Source organism: Cryphonectria parasitica (assembly GCF_011745365.1).
Source record: "Cryphonectria parasitica EP155 unplaced genomic scaffold M406scaffold_2, whole genome shotgun sequence".
Lineage (NCBI taxonomy): Eukaryota > Fungi > Ascomycota > Sordariomycetes > Diaporthales > Cryphonectriaceae > Cryphonectria > Cryphonectria parasitica.
The window spans coordinates 5,430,609-5,450,312 of NW_024468910.1; the positions used below are offsets into that span (position 1 = coordinate 5,430,609).

The window sequence follows — 19,704 nt, forward strand, 5'->3', positions numbered from 1 at the left end:
TGGACCAGAACTATGCGAGGGCAAAAGAACTCATATTCAAATACGCTGAAGAGGAAAGAGGAAGAGAGCCACGAGGCCGAGCCATCTGAGGCTATCAACAGGCCTATCTGTTGGCTGGCTGGCGGGGCCGTGTACGGCCCTGAGCCAGTGGGTCACTGACCCTCGCACAAGAATTGTTCACGATGTGTTTCACAATTGTATTTAATGCCAATTCAAATACGTCTACATGTATGGTTATGGTTCTAGATCCCGCCTTCCTGATTGTGAATATGGGGAAGCTCCACAATAGCCTCTATGGTCGTGTTTATCGCCCGGTGTGCACATTTTCTAATTCCACATCTAAAACCGCATCTCGACTCTTTCGCGATACTTGCTTTGGAAGCTTCCACGCTATGTCCAGGCATAAACCAGGATGACCGAAAGTTAAACAGAGACACGCAATAAAGACCATGGTGCTTTCCAATATCATGAATGCCACTTCGTTGCCAGCGAGGGGACTATGAAAACCCCTGCTCAGTTCAGCAACGCGAAAAGCACATCTCACGAAGATTGTGACCGAGGCAATAGCAAGGCCTGAGAGAGTTAGCATATTCTCACCCAAGAAGAGTGAACTATCTGATGTTCTTGAACGTACCAAAGACCAGACTTCTCCACCCGAAACTCATATGTGCAGATGGTAGTCGATGGCGGTAATGGAGTGCAGTTGCAACACGCCATCTCCACGCGTAAATGGCAGCATATAGTATGAATAAGAAGAGCGAAACGACCTGAAATGACAGACCGCCAATCATGATATTAACGCCGTTTTGTCGCATGGCCACTGCCTCTCGAGACTCCCCACTTGATGTGGAAGTGATGGCGCCTCCAGCGGCCTGCAAGACCAGACAAATAAAGTCGCACGCCATGAAGATGATGGAAATTTTGTTTGGTCGGATCCACGAGAGGCGTTCGTCGCATGAGTTGACGACGCGTGCAAATGTGATATAGATAGCGGCGGTAAGGAAAGCCGGTGCAATTGTGAGACAAACGAGATACCTTGCCTATGTGTTAGAGTCTGCTATCTGTCTTTTAGAATGAATATGATTTTGACGTACTCTATGAAAAAGTTGAAGTTGAAAGGGTCATCGTGTAGCTGTATACGCCCGACGTATCCGACGATCTCGAGAATCAGCCCAAAGACCATGGCCACCAGATAGCTCCAGGTCTTGTGTCGGATGCCGAGGCCCAGCTGCACGAGAAGTAGGACACCGAAGAGCGCAGCAAAGAATGCGTTGCCAGCGATGTTGGGCTGATACGTAATGATGCCCTCGGACAGCGAGCACGTATCGAGGGTGCATGGCACGTCCGTCTGTGTGCTGTTGGCGGTACTGGGGTTGGTAGACATGTTGGGGGGACCTTACTGCCTATGCAGATGAAGCCTTGGTTTTTGCAAACAAAAAAAAATAAATGAAAAATGAAATACATCTCCATGAACATCTACGACAAAAGGCCCAGACAACACAATATATACATGCGGCAACAGAAGCAGCTTTGAAATTGCTTACGCAGACATGGGCGCAGCAGCGAAAGCTAGCATCATAAAAAATTAGACTATGGAGGAAGTGTAAGTAAGCTTGCACAGACTTTGTTTTTGATACAGAATCCAGACGAACCAGGAATTGTCAAATCATCAAAGACCGAGATGGCCTCCACAGCTATTTTCAGCATTCAATAGAAATGGGGTACACTTTACGTCGCGCCTTACGCCTCGAATCTTTGCTCAAAACACCGAGCTGGGCTCCACGAGCTCTTAGTAGCCAATCAAATACCTTACTTAGACCCCTGGCAGCATCCCATGTAAGAAAAAGGTGCCAAAAGTCTGACAACGGACCCACCGCCCAGAACGCCTTGAACATGCACGCGCAATTCCAATTGACCACAATTTACGCAATGTGAAGTAATCCATGATCCAAATAGAAGTTTGCTATTTGGGATCGTAAATCTAGGCCTGGCATACGGCTGTATGCCTGTGGGGCAGGGAATCTGTCAGACTCCGGGTCAACATCTGGGAGTTAGTAGCTCACGCCGCGCGCAGGCACTGCTTCAATTCCTCTCCTGAGGCATGACTACCTGCCATATCTTGGAGACAAGGGTATCTTGAGATACATATTACCCTGACGACTTTCTAGGCGTACTCAATTGGGTGCAACACAGGTGAGTGAGGTGGCTACATAATGTACTCAATCCTGTTAATCTGCGGCCAACTTTACGCATCCTCTAAGACTTGGATGTTTGCATTACCCTGCTGAACACGCTGTGTGCAGTTGAAAATGAGAAGATCATCTTAAAGTACCCATAGATAACTCTGAATTGTGTGGCCAGCACGCCTTGATTGCAAATCCGGCTCCATGATAACTAACTCTGTCCTACTGTCTCCATTTATCCCTTCCACACCATAGTGACGACTCTTGCCTTGTTGTAGACTGTGAAGAAGTCTATACATTGATAGTTTCCGACCAGAATGTCCAGTTATCCAGACATGAGTAATCAACATGACCCCACCCTTGCTCGAGGGGTGGGTTTGGCCGGCTGAATTCAACGTCAACGACGCGGCGGCCCTCGCCAATTAATCTTAAAGGAGAAATCCCGTAGCCATGAAGCCTCTGCCTTTCGAGGACGTTGCAGGCAGCTAGCGGAATGCCGGAGGCAGAAGGCACACTGGCAGATGTCTCAAGAGCAGCCAGTCGAGCACCAATTGCCGCCATGATTTGTCCATCGGTAGGCCCCTCGCGGCCTTGTTCCTTGAGCATCGTCGTTGCTAAACCACGCAGCGAAGGATCTCTGCACTTCTCACTCACGATGAAGAGAGAGCTGATAATGCCAGGACGCATTGAGAAGCGTTTGAAAGCGCTGGAATTGGTCCGCCGCCTCAACCGCGCTGACGCTGCAGCATCACTCACGATGCTTCGAAATAGGTCCTGGTGTTCATCATACGCCGTTTGGAATGGTTTGTGAATACAGAGGATGAATATTATAGTCGCCGTCAGCTGTGTGCGAATAGAATAAATCTCAGCCAGCGTCTCCGAATCTCTCCGCGTAGACGTCGTGGACGAATATGTGGATTGCAGTCTCGTGGCAAGCGCCACAAGGCCATCGAGAACCAAACGGCATTGGGTCACCGCATCAGATTGACCTTTGCACATGATAGGATCATGCTCTTTCCAGCTCGGATACGTGTACCGCAGCCGGGCAGCCGACTCTATGAACTGATATGATCGGTGAAGGCAGAGCATCGCAGCGTTAATCGCAAGCTTTGGCTCACGGAGCGCATAATCTCCAGCGGTTTCTTCTTGAGATTCCAGGTGCATAAATATAGGCGTCTGGGACATGGCATAGCTTCCAATCAAGACGTCAAGCTTGAATAGCTCGTCTTTGATTGTTCTGAGAATGCCGGCAGATGGAGCTCTCTGGCGACGCTGGTAGGTCTTGGTCAGGATCTGTACGGCCCCAAGAAAATGGACAAATGCATTTTGTTCGTATTGGCTGAGGATCTCAACGCAGGCTAGAATTATTGATGCCAGAGCTAGGGACTCTGGGCCGGCAGTCTCGTTGTTGAAATCGGATTGAAGCCTTGCAAGGGCTGAGCCGTAGTATCGCCAGGCGGAACGAGGGGCTTTTACGTTGGAGTTATTGAGCGATGATTCGTACGCAGCCCCAAACGCGGCAGCGGCGGCCTTGACACATTCGACTTGATTCGATAGCTGGAGAAATATGTGCCCCCAGGCACCATCTTCTTGCAGAGGACGGCTGTTGTTGTCCAGAGACAGCACATGAGCAGCGAGATAGCTTAGCCTCTCTGTATCGCTGTCCGCTATGACGCCGATCTTCAGAGCAGGCTGCAAAGCCGATGACGACTTGCTTCCGTGCTTATAACCGCCACATAGTCGACCTGCTTGGACGCATCGCCGACACAGAGGCTTTTGCTCGTCACACTTGACCCGGCGTGTCCTGCATCTAGTCAGTCGAATTGGCGCCAAGATGGCAGGGTGAGGACCCATACTTGCAAGTCACGCAGCCTCGTTTTGACTGCGAAACAACGACGCGAGACCGTTTCGGTGTGGGAGTGGAGGATTCACTGCTGGATATCGGACTCGTAGAGGGTTGCGCCTCCATGATGGCCACAGAGCTGATGTGGCAAATGTGATGTAAGAGTAAGGTCCATCAGCTGTGCGCCAGGTCAGCCGCGGCTGGACCTAAGTGCCTCCTCGGACCGAAATCTCTCCGGCTAGTTTACCTGCGCTGAACGGCTGCGCCCTCTGGGTTGGGGGAATAAAAGAAAAAAGAAAAACTGAACTCTGGCCCCTGAATTTTCCCATAACAACCCAGTGCCTTTTTTACTCTTGCTGTTGAAGGTCTGCCGAAAATGGTATCATTACCGTCAGGTGTTATGAGCCATCCAATGTGCAGGTCACAGAACGGGCCACACGCAACAGTGAACCCCCGGAAAGCCAGAAATCAGGATCCAACATCCAGCATGAGGTCTATTTGACCTGGGAATATGATTGCATATCAGTCGGTTGGCGATATCTCATTTCACCCCCTGTCAGCATGGCATCCCTGAAGAAAATAGCTCTACCTTTGGGCCCAACAATTAGAAAAATGTGACCCCTGTTTCCCTTTTCACAGATATATAGCTCAGTAATTACTGTTAAAGATGCAGCAAACTTACCTCGGAAAGATCCAGATGTACAATCTCTATACTAGCCTTTTCCAACTAAGTTCAGCAAGACGTCAGCCAAGTCTGCGACATGAGTGCGTTCCGTCGTTCCACAAAGAGGTAGATCCAGACTCGAGAGTCGGGGGCTGCGGATATCAAACCGCTTACATTTGGTAGCTTTACCAGGCCCTCCGAGGAGAATCCAGTGGAACAAGATGTTCCAGTTGCCACTCGAGTAAAGCGACCACGAGGTCTGGTGATCCTTGACCTTGGATCGCGTCAAAAGATTGAGGTTCAAGTCTAGCTGTCTCTAGTCGAGCTCTTCGACTGTTAACTGGTCTGGAATCGCCGGCTCAACGAACTCGTCGCTCATGGGGCCCAAGGTGCTGTCGGGATGTGGAACCTCATGATCGTCATGACACTCTTAGACTCGAGCCAGCGAATAAGCTTTCCCACGCCTTCCTGGGGTCAACGAAGTCCCACGTAGTTTATATCAGACAGGTGAATAAAGAAGATGGTCTCCTCGCATAGCAAGACTTGCTTTGATTTCATTTTAGAGGTGACGCTGTTCCGAGCGGCATTAGAAACCTGCTTCGCGCTGGACGTCGGATAAGCGGTGTCTGTGTCGCCCTTGGGAGTTTGGTCCTCCGCCTTCAGTCGCTTGTTTTGGGAGTCCTGCAGAGCATTTAGAGCGAAGAGCTGCTTGATGAATTTCCAGGAAGTCGTGGGTAGATTGGTTGAAGTTGGTTATATCGATAGACAGCTCTTTGTCTACGCGTCTGTGAGCGTGCCTTCAGCTTACACCTACTAGATAGAACAAACTTCTTTCCTTAGGCGAACAGTAGTAGGGACGTTTCTCATCATTATCTGCGGGTGCGAACCGAGTCAGTTCCCTTTCTACTCATGATCATGTCTTAGAGGAGAGGGTGACGACCCCAACTTACTCTTAATGCCATAGGGAGCCTTGAGAATGTTGGAATTCCCTTCACTCATTTGAAAATGTATTCCTTCATCTCATTCTAGAGCTTCTAATCATTTTCTTCCCTAGTTGCTTGCCATGAAACGAAAAGTTCTTATAGTGATATAAGTGACAGAAGAACCCAAGCAGCTAGATTCTGGCAATCAACTGATCTAGTTTCTAGGTTCGAAAGTCTCAAAAGACTTAGTTCCTATGAATATTTCAAGAAATTCGAGGCATTGAATGTCATTATTATAAGAGATCGAAGAAGCATGCACTCTATCTAGCTTCGGCGATACTCTTGGAAGAATTATATATCGCAGCATCTTCTATTCATCTAGCACAAACCTTGCATCCTTTGATGTAAGTCTACAATGATTAGCAATCGTTGCATTTGCCGAATATACTAATTATTAATGACTCATTTCCTCGGATTCCTAGTGTTGAAACATTGTCACTTTCCTCACAGCTAATTGATATTGATACTTACCTATCTTGGTATGATGCTGGCTGCTCGGGAGGTACGAGCAAAAGGTGAGCACTGCATGAGTTAGGACTGCTTATAATCGATTAAAACTTTTCTAGGGGACGCGGCGAGCTGTCGCGTAGTCTTGAACTCGGACTAAGAAATGTTAGTAATATTATGTCTGAGAAGTCTAGCCACTCATCCCGCTACGAGCCATACGTTTGGTATCACGCATGCTACCCCTGTGCCAGACCATTATGCCGATTTTTATACACGGGTTAGAAATTCAGAAGAGAGTAACGATCTACGACTTCATGATGAATCTTGGTCGATTCCAAATACTCGGCGCGATTCGCGACAAAGCGATTCGCAATGGCTCAGCCCGTAGATATACTAAAATGTACTGCGTCCCGCTTTTCGCAAGACTCCAGGAGAAACTGCACGCCGTTGAACTCTTTTCTGCATTGAAAAAGCTACGTTACTCATTATTTTATCGGTCATTTTCTTCTTGTTCCCTCTGATGGCATATTGCCGCAACTTCTCCAATAGCGGTACTTTGAATATACAACACGATCCAGGCTTCGACCATGCACCATCAGTATGTTACACTTATGCGACAACCTACCTTGCCACCATGGTGGTCGAGCGTCCCGCTATTACGCAACTTGGAGAGCCGACAGAGGTAGGAAGTGGTGCTGGTCCTGCTATCACGGCAAGTCAGGTTGGTATAGAGTCGGAAAGTGGCAAGGGACGAATCCGGTTCAGATGATCAGCTCCAAACTGGCTAATCAAGAATGATTCCTGAACAGCTTTCAATGCTGCAAGTGCGCCTATGATTATGAACCAAGCACCGCTGCCGCCGGCTGCCACGATTGCGATTGTCAGCATGATAGTTCTGAGCATGTATCGGCCGTCTGTCCCTACATTAATTCCCAGAGTCGCTCTGGCGGATGATAACAGCTACCACCGCAAAAGACAAGCAGCGCTATCAAACTTTGGCATGGGCTACGTATCTGCAAGTGGCACAATGGACGAGTGCAGTAATGCAAAAGTCTACCAACTAATGGGTTACAATTTGACTGATCTCGACACTAATCAGCCGGTTTTGGTCAATCCGGATGTTCCGTATATCAACCTGAGCAATTTGACGATTGGGACTATCACGACACGGTTCGAGGTTGTCAATAGCATGTTAGTGTGGCAGAATTCAGCCTTTTCAACAACACGGCTGGTTTTTGTGAACTGAACGATATACTCCTATGCTACTTTTACAGTCGCCGGCGGTCCTGCCTGCTGTACAACTGTTGAGCTTGTAGTCATAGCTGGTCTGTGTTCTATTCCTGACTTTTGTTGTGGCTCAAGCTGATACTTGGATGTAGAAAACCAGTGTCAGAATATTGTCTCGGATACGTCCCAGTCTCTCATTGCTACTCGAGGCCCCTCTGCGATCAGCAGCATTAGCTCCTCAGCTATCAAGGATTCATCGCTCAGTTCTTTGTCATCTAATGCGATCACCGGCACATTCAGCCAGCCTCAAATAGTCTCGGTAGCATCACCGTCTTCGTCGGAGTCTCCGCTCTCACTGCTAAGCCCGAATCAATTTGAGTCACCATCCGAGAGCAGCATTCCCACCACTAGTTCGTCATCAACTAGCCCGTCGTCCACACCTACTATCTACGTCTATGAAGGTCAGAGCCTAGCTGTTAGCCTCGAGGCCTATCTCCGAGATCCTACGGATTCCGTGGCATCTATATTGTCACCCGAGAATTGGATATACGATTCAGAGACTGGAGGCATTTGGACACTACATGTCGACCCGCCCGCAGATGAAGTCCCAGAGACGTTCAGTATTGCAGTAAACATCAACGGCAGTGGAGAAATCTATTCCGTTTCTTTACTGATCGTGGTTTTGGTGAGCCGTGATCCAAGGATAGGGCCTACACTCTCCTTGAGCACCGTCTTGTCGACTCAATTGTCTGCTTTATCGACAAGCTTACCAACTCCGATCGTTTTTTATGCGTACCCAGGTCAAGAGTTGGTAGCTTCCCTGATTCCTTATCTAAGGAAGCCTACAGACACTCTGTCCCGCGTCCACTCGGATCCTTTCGAAGCTTGGATATATGGAGAGGGAAGGAATTTGATTGCAGATGTTTCTATAGATGCTGCGCCTCAATCTTTCGCAGTCACTGTGTCCATCCTGCCTAGTGATGGTGGGCAGATTTATACTCTGCCTATGCAGCTTGTTATTCTAGCCTAGCTCAGTACCACGACTTTGCCCAGCCTAGCACTACCGCGTTCCTCAAGCTCTTCCGCTATAAGTTCAGCATCTTCTTCTGCATCTGCGGTTGCAAGAACAACAGCGCCAACAATACAGCCGACCAAAACATCACCTACTCCAGTTTCGAGTTCTCAAATTCCGAGTTCTCAAGCTTCGAGCCTGCAAACTTCGAGCCCGCAAATTTCGAGTTCTCGAACGTCGAGTTCGCAAACAACAACAAGTAGCAACTCAGTTCAGGGGAACTACACCACTATCACCACCACATACACTAGTGGCTTCGTGTATGTCACGACTACTGTTGAACAGCCTAGTGGGACTGTACAAGGCACAGTCCTTGTCGAATCGCCATTCCCTACGTGGTCTTGTGATGCCTATGCATATCTAGTTCAGTCCACAACGCTTCTTCAAGTGAATCTCACGACAGGAAGTTACAATACAGTGAGCACAAGTTTGGGCAATGGGAACGACAATCTCAACGCTGTGAGCTACAATCCGACTGATAACTATATCTATGGTGTGACATCCAACGGCTCTTCTAGCAGATTTGTCAGGATATCGGCTCTGGGCACATCTGTTCTTAGCGTACCTCTTAACTTGACAGGAACTGCTAGTTTGCGCGGTGGCGACTTCGACCAGTATGGCGTCTACTGGGGTTTTACACAGTGGAACGCAGTCACGACATTTTACAAGATCGACCTCAACCCGCAGTCTCGGACGTATCTGCAGACCCTTAATTCGAGCACGGCGACTGTGCCTGGTACATGGCAACTTTACGACTGGGCTTTCTCAGCAACGCCCGGAAATGATGCGTATCTTGTAAGTCTTGGTTAACTTGGAACTGCTTTCCTTATTCCTAGCTACTTGTACTAATTTACTATACCTGTTAGTATGGACTTGGTGTAAACCCGACGGGTTATACAAACACTCTATTGAGATTTACTAAAGACCTTGTTGGAGGAGCTACATCCAATAATTGGACTGCTGTTGCTGCTGAAGGCCATACCGCTAACTCGACAAACAATAGCTATGGCGCTATGTTCTCTGTACCTGATGGCTCGCTTTACGGCTGGGAGAATACAGTTGGACAGATCTGGAAGTTTCCCATACCGGGAACCGCTTCAGCATCGATAAATCCCAATGCGACATACGTGAGCCAGGGGCCAGGTCCGGGCACTAATATCGATGGGGGCCATTGCCCTTATACTTTTCTCAACGGCACAGTTTATAGTTTTGCAGGCTATCCGACTTGAAATACTCATCTTTGCTAGTATCTGAAAATAGTTTATCGAGTTACTATTAGCTGGTTTTAGTATAATCTTTGCTAGCTCTTCAGTTATTCAATCTACAGTGAATATTCGAGCAAAGAAAACGGACAGACCACAACAAGACAAAAACCACAGAGGATGGCTAAAGCCCTTCTCCAAGCCCAAGGCGTAGGCTGTGAGTCGTCTTCTCTTCTTGAATCTCCCGACTGACTGTATGTTCTCAAAGGGCGGTGTGTTTGTAGACGAGTCTAGGTACGACCATCTTGCTGGACGGGTACAGCTCCTCATGAAGACTTATTACAAGGTCAGAGCTGACAAGGTGACCAGGACCAGAGGGCAGCACGAATACAAAATATGTGCGAACCGAGAGGACCTTGTAGCTAGAGACGAGCCCTTCGCCCAACCAAGCATCCCGCTCTTCTCTCTTTCCCTTGCTCACCCACAAGACCAACTGCTCGGACCAATTGACCCCGCCCCTCACTCGCTCTCCTTGTTCGTCGTCGACCCGGCCCGCACATGTCGGCGCTGCAGCAACGCCGCATAAAACAGCAGCAGGCTCCCCGCCGCTGTTACCGCCCCCGCGAAGCCAAACATGCCTTCGTACCCCGCCGCCGCGCCCCTCCCCCTCTGCTCGATGGCCCCCGCGATGGGCGGCCCGACTAGCATGGCGAAGCCGGCCACAGAGAAGGACGTTCCGATGCGCGTGCCTAGCGTTGCGACGTCCGGACTGAGGGCGGCGATGGCCGCGGGCGGCAGCGACGAGATGCCGCCGTACGCGAAGCCGTACAGGACCACGACGACCATGAGCCCGGCGTAGTTGCGCACGCCGATCCATGCCAGCGAGATGACACCCGCAAGGGCCATGCAGGCTGGGTAGACCCACAGCGGGCCGAGGCGGTCGCTGGCGAGGGCGGTGAGGAGGCGACCGGGGAGGGAGCCGGCGCCCAGGACGGCTGAGACATAGAAGGCATCGGCCTGGGAGAGGCTAACGACGTTCTGGGCGAAGGCATTGGCGTAGAAGATGGGCGCCTGCAGGCCCACCCAGCCGACGACGTTGGCAAGAGACCAGAAGGCAAAGATAGAACTGCCGTCGCCGCGGAAGGCAGCGCGGTCGAGGAGGCGGCGGCGGGCGGAGGGCAGCCAGAGTGGTCGGACCGCGAGGAGAGGCACGAGGCTGGTGACGAGGACGATGAGGGCGACGGCGCGAACAGCCCAGGGGAACGAGGCGGCTGCGACGAGCTGGCGGAGGACGATGGGGTAGACGATGGCGCCGACGCCGCTCCCAGCCGCAGCGAGCCCTCCTGCGAGACCCCGGCGGCGGGTGAAGTAGGTGCTGATGGAGGTGACGCCCGGGAAGAAGAGGCAGCCCATGCCGATGCCGGTACAGACGCCGAGGGAGAGGAAGACGCTCCAGTACCGGGTGGCGACGCTGGTGAGGGCGACGCCGAGGACGAGGAGGACGGTGCCGACGAGCAGGATGTGGCGGCAGTAGCCCTGGTCGTAGAGCGGGCCGGTGACGACGCCGACCTCGATGAGGAAGAAGGCCTGCATGGTTCCGATCCAGGCGATGGCCGAGGGGGACGAGGCGGCCAGGAGGTGGTCCTGGTAGTAGGTCTGGAAGACGCCAAAGCTGATCATAAGGCCCCTGACTGGCTGTCAGCAACAAGGACAGGACAAGGACGACAAGATCGAAGAGACATCACGCCAGGTCCCGGGAGAAGGAGAGTGGAAACACGAAGCTATACGCACCAGGTGTTAAAGTAGATGACGAAGCCACCCAGCACCTGAAGCCACGCCTGCAGGCCCCCATCTGGCGCCTCGGGGATGGGCGCCTGCTCGGCGGAAGCCTCTAGTCGGGCTTCTTCTTCTCCTTGTCCTCCTCCTGCTTCATCTCTTAGAGGAGTCGAGACTGCCTGTGTGCCCATCTCTACTACCTCGTGGTCTCGCGAGCTGCATAGGGTCTTGGGCATCTCGCCAACGCGCTCTCCTGCGGCGTATGCGCCGGGGCCACTTCCTTCTTCCATTATGGCGTTCCTCACGGGATGCTGAGTGATGCAGATGACATCGGGTCGTGACTGTGAAGTGGTTCGTTCCCTCGTCAGGAGGAAAGGGAGGAATGGCATATAATTTACCAGGGTCAACCCTTCTCGGTCGTCAAATTACGAGCTGTTCCGAGCTGGCCACAACCGCCTCGAGGTTGATTCCTGTGTAGGATATATGCAAGTCGATTAAGTGCGTACACTTCACAAAATGCAATGGCCACGGCTGTCAACAAGACACACACACACACACACACACACACACACACTCTTTCACTCGCAAGCCTCAGAGGAAGCGATCGGGTCCCCACAGCACAGCTCAGCCCACCTTGTGCCTCCCTGGGAACAAGCGAACATGTTTTCCACCAACCTCCCCCCCCCCCCCCCCCCCTCCTAAACCGACTCCCAACTCCAGCGCTATGAACAAAAGTACCACCAACGGGTTCAAACTTGTCCTTTGCAGCAGAGCATAGACATCCCATCCTCTCTCTCCCAAGGACGGCCAGCCCTACGACTGGAGGCCCACTATCAATCAAGGCGTGTGGAACGTATGATGGTTATCTCCAACAGACGAGCGAATGCCTGCTTGTTTGTCTGACCTCCGAGGCAGCGGCGGAAGAATGTTCCCCGGCTTGTCTCACGTGAACTCGTACTGAGGCGATTTACACGTGTGGCCCCCAAATAGCAAAGTTGTCGGTTGGCGTAGATTGTACCCACCTGGTGGCCATATCAACAATCAATCACCCGATGTTCATGTACTACTATGGCATGTCCTTCGTGCGGGAGGCTTGCTTTGGGTTCATGAAACGGCGGTCCACCACCTTCCCCTCCCCTACCTGATCCTTCCGGCGTTACCTTTGGACCTTTGGACAACGTCTTCTCAGCCTGATGCAACGCTGCAATCTGGTGCTGTTGTACAAATCGCGTCTCAATTTCTGGCTTGCCATTATGCCTGCATGCCTGCCTGCCTGCATCCCATTCCTTCTCCTTGACTGCAATGCTGGATCCACCCCGAATGGCGACTTTGCGGGCCATCCAACATGATCATCACCAACATGATCATCACTAACATGATCATTACTAACATCATGATCATCACTAACATGATCATCCTCCCCCATAGCCAATAAACGCACATCAGGGCGTCGCACTGTGTAAGGACGGGAATACCGTGCATGCAATGGTACTCTGTGGGCCCTGCATCGGAAGGATTTCTTAATTCGCGGTAAATACTGCGGCAATGGGCTGACCCGCATGCTCCCTGCCCTGAATGGCTTAGCCCTCCACTTCCCTGGGGCTCTGCTGGTCGGTTCGATCCGGATTACCTTGTCCTCCTCTCCCGTAGAGCCCTCGTGGGATCCAGAGGTTCCCTTGTAGTAAAACATGCCTTAGTTGGACATGATAGCTTGGAATTCCTTTCAAGGGCCATCAAAACATTTGGATAGAAAAAACTTGGATGCTTCTCTTGTTATGTAGGGTGATCCCCAGACACAGACAAGAGGGACGTCTATCCTGGCTTCACGTCACGCCTCCTTCTTGAGGTTCCATGTGCGAGAAGGTCTCGAGGGCTTTTGGTGCCTAGTTCTAAAATATTACATGTGACTGCTGGAGTAGCTAGAGCTCACTAGAGATTAGCTGGGAATGCAGATGATCTTTTCTTCTTTTTTTGTTTTTCTTTTGGTCCTCTTTTATTTTGGCCTTACATAGAGCTGCGAAGCCATCTCACTGTACATCTGAGAGACTGACAGTAATACCTTAACTATACTAGGAGATTTTGAGTGATAGCTTTAATATGCTGTAGTTTTAAATAGTAAGCAGTATTACAGTCACCTCACATTCCAAGAAGCTCCATCGTGACCAAGGATTCGGCTCTCACGCCATCCACTCCTTCACCCACCTTTGCATCCACTCCGGGCCGACCCCCTCCACCCCACGAAGAGCCTCGCTGCGGGCCAGCGCCCGCTCGATCGCCATCGGCGGCGTCTTAGCGCGCTCATCCACACCCCGCACCTCGTCTCGGTAGAAATCGATGAGCCGGATGGCTGGGTTCGTCACGAGTACCGCGTCGTCGGCGGACGTGGACGCCGCCTCCAGCCGCGCCAGCCACGCAGACGGCGGCACAACTTTGGGCACCTGCTGCTGGGGGCCGCGGCTCGCCTTCACCGTCTCAATGATGCAAGGCAGCAGCGACGCCCAGGTCGTGGTGTGGGGGTTGCGCAGGTTGTAGACCTGCGCCCTGTGCGGCTCGCTGGGTTCTTCCGAGTCGGCTTGGTCTGCCGTGGCGAGGTCGGCCAGGACATCGGCCAGCAGGTCCACGGGCAGCCAGTCGATCTCCGAGAACTGAGGGCCAAGCTGCTCGGGGAGGCAGCCCATCGCAAGAGACCCGATGACGAGGCTGGGGAGCCACTCCTTGCGGTTCCACTCGCCGCCGCCTGCCCGCCGGACAGGGCCAGCTACCTGGCCGACGCGGGCGATGGTGATGGGGATCCCGAGGCGTCGTGCTGCAGTATCGCACAGCAGCTCGGACAGGAACTTGCTCCGTGCATAGCCGTTCGAGGTTGGGGCGTCGCTGAGGGGCAGCAACTTCTCGGGCGCAGGAGAGGCCGGCGCGGCTGTAGACAGGCGAGTGCCCACGGCGCCGACCGACGAGATGAAGACAAAAGAGGCGGTGCGCTCTGGGCTGGCGGCTGCGCAGAGGTGAAGCAGGTTGACGAGCCCGACCAGCTCCGGCCGGAAGGCGGTCAGCCCCAGATTGAAGTTGACGGGCCACGCGTTATGCACAACGAGACCGACCTGTGAGCGCAGCCTCTCGTACGTCGCCTCATCGAGCCCGAGCAGCGGCCGCCGCAGGTCGGCCTGGAGGAACGTGGCCCGCTCGCCCAGATCAGCCAGCTCCAGCCCCCTCTCAGCCATCCGCGCCTTCTGTATAGCCTGGCCGCCATCTTCAGAGCGGTTCAGACAGTAGACGCGCCCAATCTCTGGTCGGTCGAGCAGGGCGCGCAGGAGGAATGTCCCCACCGTGCCAGTGGACCCTGTTAGGACGACTGTAAGAGGCTGCTTCTTTCTCTCCCCCTCGGAGCCAGACATATCCATCTTCGGCTTGGGTATCTGCTCGATAAGCGCACGATATGTCTTCAGCATAGGTTCTAGCTGCGAGGCGTCACTGTCCTCCTGTCCAGTCTTGTGCGCTGTGATCGCGTGGCTCAGCTGAGATACTGTCGGATTTGAGTAGACCGTGGACAGGCTAAGCTCAGGGCGCTGTAGGCTATGCCGCAGGCGCCTGACCAGCTGAAGCGCCATGAGGGAGTCCATACCGCGGTCAAAGAAAGTCTCAGCAGTCTCAGCTTGGTCAGGAGCAGGCCAGCCGGTCACATCACTGACAGTCTCTTGTATGAAACGGGCGATGCTCGCAGCATCCGTGAGGTCCCAAGACGCCTCGCCCGGGCGATTCTCGTCGTCTGTGATGACGTCGGCGTTGGCGTATAGGGCCTCGATCTCAGCACTAAACTGCTCGACGCTCGAGGCACGCTGGATTGTGCCTTTCCCAGCCCGTAGCACAGGGCGGTCCAGCACGAGGATCAGGGCCTTCTCAACTCGCGCATGGGCTGGCGCGACGGCATTAGCTTCTTGAACAGACGGCCAGACCCGCTCGATCAGTGCAGCCTGTTCGGATGTTGATAGGGGACCTCTCTCAGCGAGGGCAGCAGGCTCGATCAGTAGAGCAGTCTGGAAGCGCCGAGTACCAACCACCAAGACAGCAGCTAGTTCGTGGTTATGAGCAACGATATGCTGCTCCATGGAGACAGGGTTGGTCTTTTCACCATTCAGCAGGACAATAATATCGTCTGACCGGCTTCGCCAGCACCACGCGTCTGGAACGGTAGGATGAGGCTGGAACAAGTCTTTGGTACGGTATTCTTTGAGTCCTTCCTGGCCCCTGATAGTGAAGGATACCTGAGCCAGGGTTTCATCGCGCCGGATCACGAGCTCGTATGTATCGTCAGAGATCGGGTCAAATACTGCCCCGACTGAGGGGTGGAAGCGCACATATCGCCAGTCCTTGGAACTGAGGCCGGCCGGTATCAGCTGGTGTGGTATGCCCACCTCGGAAGCCCCCCACCAGCATCGCAGTGGGATCTGCGCTGCAACTATATTGCCGACTGCCTGGGGCAGGTCGCCGCCGATATAGAGGATCAGCTTGAGATGGCCCGCGCAGTACGTCAGCAGATGTGGATGCTGGGCGAGGTCGGCCACCACCGAAGGCACGAGGATTGCGACCTCGGCGGGCGTGTGCTTGAGGGCCTCAGCGAGCCCGGAGGCTGTTACGATGCCGACGGCAGCAGGCGCAATTGGAATACAGCCCGCACAGACCGCCCAGCACATGTACTGCAATATGCCAGCTCCCTAGAAACAGTGAGCCGGCGTTCACGCCACCATGAGCACTTTCCTGGAGAGCGAGGACAGGACTCACATGGAAGGACGGCACTGTTACTATCACCCGCTTTCCCCACAAGATATGCTCGACTGATGCCAGGCCTTGCTCGTTGGGGATCGCCTGGCTGGCACAAGCATGATGTCGCACGCACGACTCTTGTGTCCATATCAGGGGTTTGGGTATCCCAGTTGAGCCAGAGGTGTGTCTGCAAGAGAAAGGATGATATCAATTTTTTGGTCAATGATACGAAAAGAACTCGGATATGTTTGATTCGATTTGTGAGACGTACAGCACAAAGAGTGGATCCCAACGTCCTGCCTCGAATGGTTTCTCGTAGGCAAAGGGCGAAGGTGGTACTGCCAGGAGGTCATCGATGGCAGGTACTGTGAGGCAGCGGGGCCCGATGCTCTCAAGAATCGGTAGCACTGACGGGGGTTTGGGGTCAGTCGTGACCAGTGTCTTGCAGTTCAGGGCCGAAAACATGGATTGCTGCGCGGCGGGACTGTTGCGAGGCGACGTCAGGAACAGCTGGGAAGCTTGTTAGCAGGCGAGGGAGGCTTTCTTACTGAAGGTAAGGGGGTCGGGGGGTCTCGTTCGTCTCACCACGTGGTTGGCCTTGACAGCAGCGATGATCATGGCAGTGAGGCGAACATCGTTGGGGCCCACATAGGTCAGGACGCCAGCTTCGCCCTGGCGCGGCCCGAGCTCCCTCGCAATCCACCACGCGAGGTTGTCGACGATAGTCGCAAGCTGACTGTATGTGATGGTGCGGAAGCCCGCATTGTATGAGTCAGTGGCCACTGGCCAGAGGCCGTAGGGCGCACTGGGCTGTTCTCGAGCGAGACGGTCGACGATCTGCGGCCACAGTTCGGTCTGCGTGCTGCCAACTTGAGAGGCCATGGCGACGATAGCTAGACAGCGATGCTCGGCCAGAAAGTGAGCTACGAACGAAGGCAGCACATCTAATGGATAGATTCGTAGAGGTGCAGAGATCCTGAGTGAATCTGGACTGTCTGTCACGAGGGAGGTTGAGTTCTTTTCGAGGGATCAAGGGAAGGCGCGATGATGCTCTATGGCCCCCACCAACCGGAAAGGACGGCGTCACCCTCGGTCGTCACTGCCTCGATCACACCGCATATACTAGTTTTGTACGATGCAACATTAGCGCAGGGTTGATGTACGGACTACTCGTCGCAATTCACTTTTGGTAAGGAGGTCAGACGGGGACTCTTCAGCGCGGTTGGGCCCAGGAGCAGTGGTAAATTGATGTCGGAGGCGCTGAGTACTTGTGTAAGTACTTAGGATTCCTCGAGGTTTCACGGGATGACGTTGCAGCGCACTTGGCGCTAGGGACTTTAATTGGATCTGCCTGGACAAGGGGCTGTATACCCTGTCCCTGTCACAGTGCGGCTCAAACCCACACTCCAGCGGCAGACAAGGGTGTGCTTCCTTCTCATGCGTTCAAGAGGCACGGGAGGAAAATACTAGCCGGGCAGCCGGGGTGAGAAGAAAGAGAGCTAGCTTGCTTGGGTATCGCTCATGTGTTGCTGATAGAGGCTGGAGAACGCCTGTTGCATCTCTCTGTCCCAGCCTGATAGAATACCCAAAGTACGTGCGGTACTTTCGTCGCCGAATTCTGTCCAAGATGTCCAGGAAGGGGAGAGAAAGGAAAAGAGAAACAAGAAAAAAACAAGAGAGAGAGAAGAGGGAAAGAATGTGAGCAACTTTAAATGTAGAAAAAAAGAAAGGCCTCGGAGCCTCGTTAATAGCCAAAGCAGACAAGCCTGTTCTGAGGTGTCTCAATCTCGACTCTATCTATCAATCTTGAATAGTAGGATTACAATATTTTGGTATATGCTCATGCCTGTGAATACGTCGCAGAGTCTGGCAGTCTCACAAGTACAACGAAGCCTATGCAAAAGTTGGCTCCAGCAAAGATCTGACAACATCTAATGAGCACCCGCACAATTATTAACACTGATCACGGCGAGCCAACCGTCACCTAACCTCTTCCCAAGACATGCGAATATTCGTCGTCTTGACGATTCCAGCGCTCGGTAACGCTGGGTCCTCCTCCGGGTCTGCCTCCGGGTCCGAGAGCCGCTCGAACCCCTGATCCCTCGCCCGGATGCTCGACAGCAGGATGCCCCGGTCGCTGCTGAACATGTAGTCGTCTGCAGACAGGCTGAGGGGCGCTCGGTTCGTCGATGTAGCGGGCGACTTTGCCGATGCCTTGGTCCGTGATGCAGCCAAGGAAGATGAAGGCTGCGAGGGGGTTTTCGACTGGCCAGCCTGTGTGCGAAGTCTTGCGCTAGCCCTGTCCAGGAGGGGACGGTAGGTCATGAGGCAGGCCGCTAATAAGTAGATCCCAGGCTCTGCAATCGTCCAGATGATGAGCTCGACGGCGTTCCATGTGGCATCCTCGAACGAGTTGTTGTTCGAGAAGGAGATGAAACGCAGTATGGAGGAGATGAGGCCTCTGGAGGGCGCGTGTGGTCAGCAATATTTCATCTGGCCCGGCAATTCGTCGCCCTACTTACACGCTTCCAATGATAAACGTCAGGGTCAAGGCCAGTTTCATCTTGACTGTTGTGTGCAGCCCCCAGGTGATGGGCAGAGGCAGCACGAGCAGCACCACATCCGTGACGATGTTTGGGAACGAAGCCCATATGTACAGCTTCTCCTTGTCCACACACTTCTCAGCCTGGACCGCCGTCGAGGCCCAGGCAGCCGAGAAGGGTTGGCACGCGGCCAAGTTGGCGACAGTCGTGGCTATAGCCGTGCAGATCAGGATGCTGGCAGTGATGCAGAGGATGACGAGAACGCCTCGTTGTGGGAACAGCGTCCGGTAGAAGACGCAGATAGCCAGCTTGGCTAGGCAGTTGGTCAGGAAATACCACGTTGCGATGGCGACGAGGAACTTCAGGAAGCTGGTGACCAGCTGTGGGCGGTTCTCTGCCAGCCAGCTAACGTGATACCCCACGCCACCTTCCTTTATGGCTCCTTTTATACAGAACCGGAGTCCATCAGCCTTCTTTGTTGCAGTACTTCAGTATAATGCTCTTGTTGCCCGGTACTGACCTATCGATATACCCGTCTGTACGCACTGACTGACCAGGCACGCCAGGACCAGCCAGTCGTCCAAGCCACGGGGACGTGCAGTCATGCGACGCGAGATGAAGCGCAAAAGAACAACTAGGAACTGAAGAGGGGTAAAAAAGGCGATAAAAATAACCAGTCTGTAACCAATAAAATCTGGCTGGGATGCATTGTCCGCCATGATTGAGTAAAAAGATGGATCTCTGGAAAGAGAGGCTGAACGAGCCTTGGGAGTCAACAAAAGCAAGAGAATAATGTTCCACGAAGAAAGAAGAAGGCAAAAAAAAACAAAAAAAAAAAAAAAAGAAAGATGAGAGAGGGATGCCTTTCAGGTGTTCTCGGCTGGTATGCCTCCTCGCACTCGAGGTTTTCACGTGGGTAGATGCCGGTTCATACCCCTTATTCTGAGATATGCAGTCGGTACCAAGGCAGATACCCAAGTAGTACCCTGGAGCTGTGAATGAAAGT

General features: G+C 52.9%; 6 protein-coding genes across 6 annotated transcripts; 1 reads left to right on the forward strand and 5 right to left on the reverse strand.

The window, feature by feature from the left end:
- Nucleotides 1-304: 304 nt before the first annotated feature.
- On the reverse strand, nt 305-1,384 carry M406DRAFT_75855 (uncharacterized protein; the record flags this gene model as incomplete). The annotated part of the gene is made up of 3 exons (XM_040925909.1): nt 305-573; nt 635-1,035; nt 1,095-1,384. The coding sequence occupies 3 exons, from the start codon at nt 1,382-1,384 to the stop codon at nt 305-307; spliced, it is 960 nt and encodes a 319-aa protein (XP_040780337.1).
- A 1,090-nt stretch (nt 1,385-2,474) lies between these two features.
- On the reverse strand, nt 2,475-4,037 carry M406DRAFT_337600 (uncharacterized protein; the record flags this gene model as incomplete). Its single annotated transcript, XM_040921273.1, has 1 exon — nt 2,475-4,037. One exon carries the CDS (start codon nt 4,035-4,037, stop codon nt 2,475-2,477), a length of 1,563 nt encoding a protein of 520 aa, XP_040780338.1.
- A 2,717-nt stretch (nt 4,038-6,754) lies between these two features.
- On the forward strand, nt 6,755-9,648 carry M406DRAFT_75857 (uncharacterized protein; the record flags this gene model as incomplete). Its single annotated transcript, XM_040925910.1, has 6 exons — nt 6,755-6,845; nt 6,930-7,315; nt 7,508-8,330; nt 8,360-8,518; nt 8,730-9,214; nt 9,286-9,648. The coding sequence occupies 6 exons, from the start codon at nt 6,755-6,757 to the stop codon at nt 9,646-9,648; spliced, it is 2,307 nt and encodes a 768-aa protein (XP_040780339.1).
- A 591-nt stretch (nt 9,649-10,239) lies between these two features.
- Nucleotides 10,240-11,477, reverse strand: M406DRAFT_220882 (uncharacterized protein; the record flags this gene model as incomplete). The annotated part of the gene is made up of 2 exons (XM_040915578.1): nt 10,240-11,308; nt 11,413-11,477. Coding segments are annotated over 2 exons (1,134 nt in total), but the record flags the coding sequence as incomplete, so codon positions are not given.
- Nucleotides 11,478-13,345: 1,868 nt separating this feature from the next.
- On the reverse strand, nt 13,346-17,037 carry M406DRAFT_96027 (uncharacterized protein; the record flags this gene model as incomplete). Its single annotated transcript, XM_040926317.1, has 4 exons — nt 13,346-16,106; nt 16,174-16,342; nt 16,427-16,665; nt 16,741-17,037. 4 exons carry the CDS (start codon nt 17,035-17,037, stop codon nt 13,575-13,577), a joined length of 3,237 nt encoding a protein of 1,078 aa, XP_040780341.1. The 3' UTR covers nt 13,346-13,574.
- A 1,098-nt stretch (nt 17,038-18,135) lies between these two features.
- M406DRAFT_75860 (uncharacterized protein) lies at nt 18,136-19,417 on the reverse strand (the record flags this gene model as incomplete). Its single annotated transcript, XM_040925911.1, has 3 exons — nt 18,136-18,616; nt 18,678-19,168; nt 19,253-19,417. 3 exons carry the CDS (start codon nt 19,415-19,417, stop codon nt 18,136-18,138), a joined length of 1,137 nt encoding a protein of 378 aa, XP_040780342.1.
- Between the last annotated feature and the right edge of the window lie 287 nt (nt 19,418-19,704).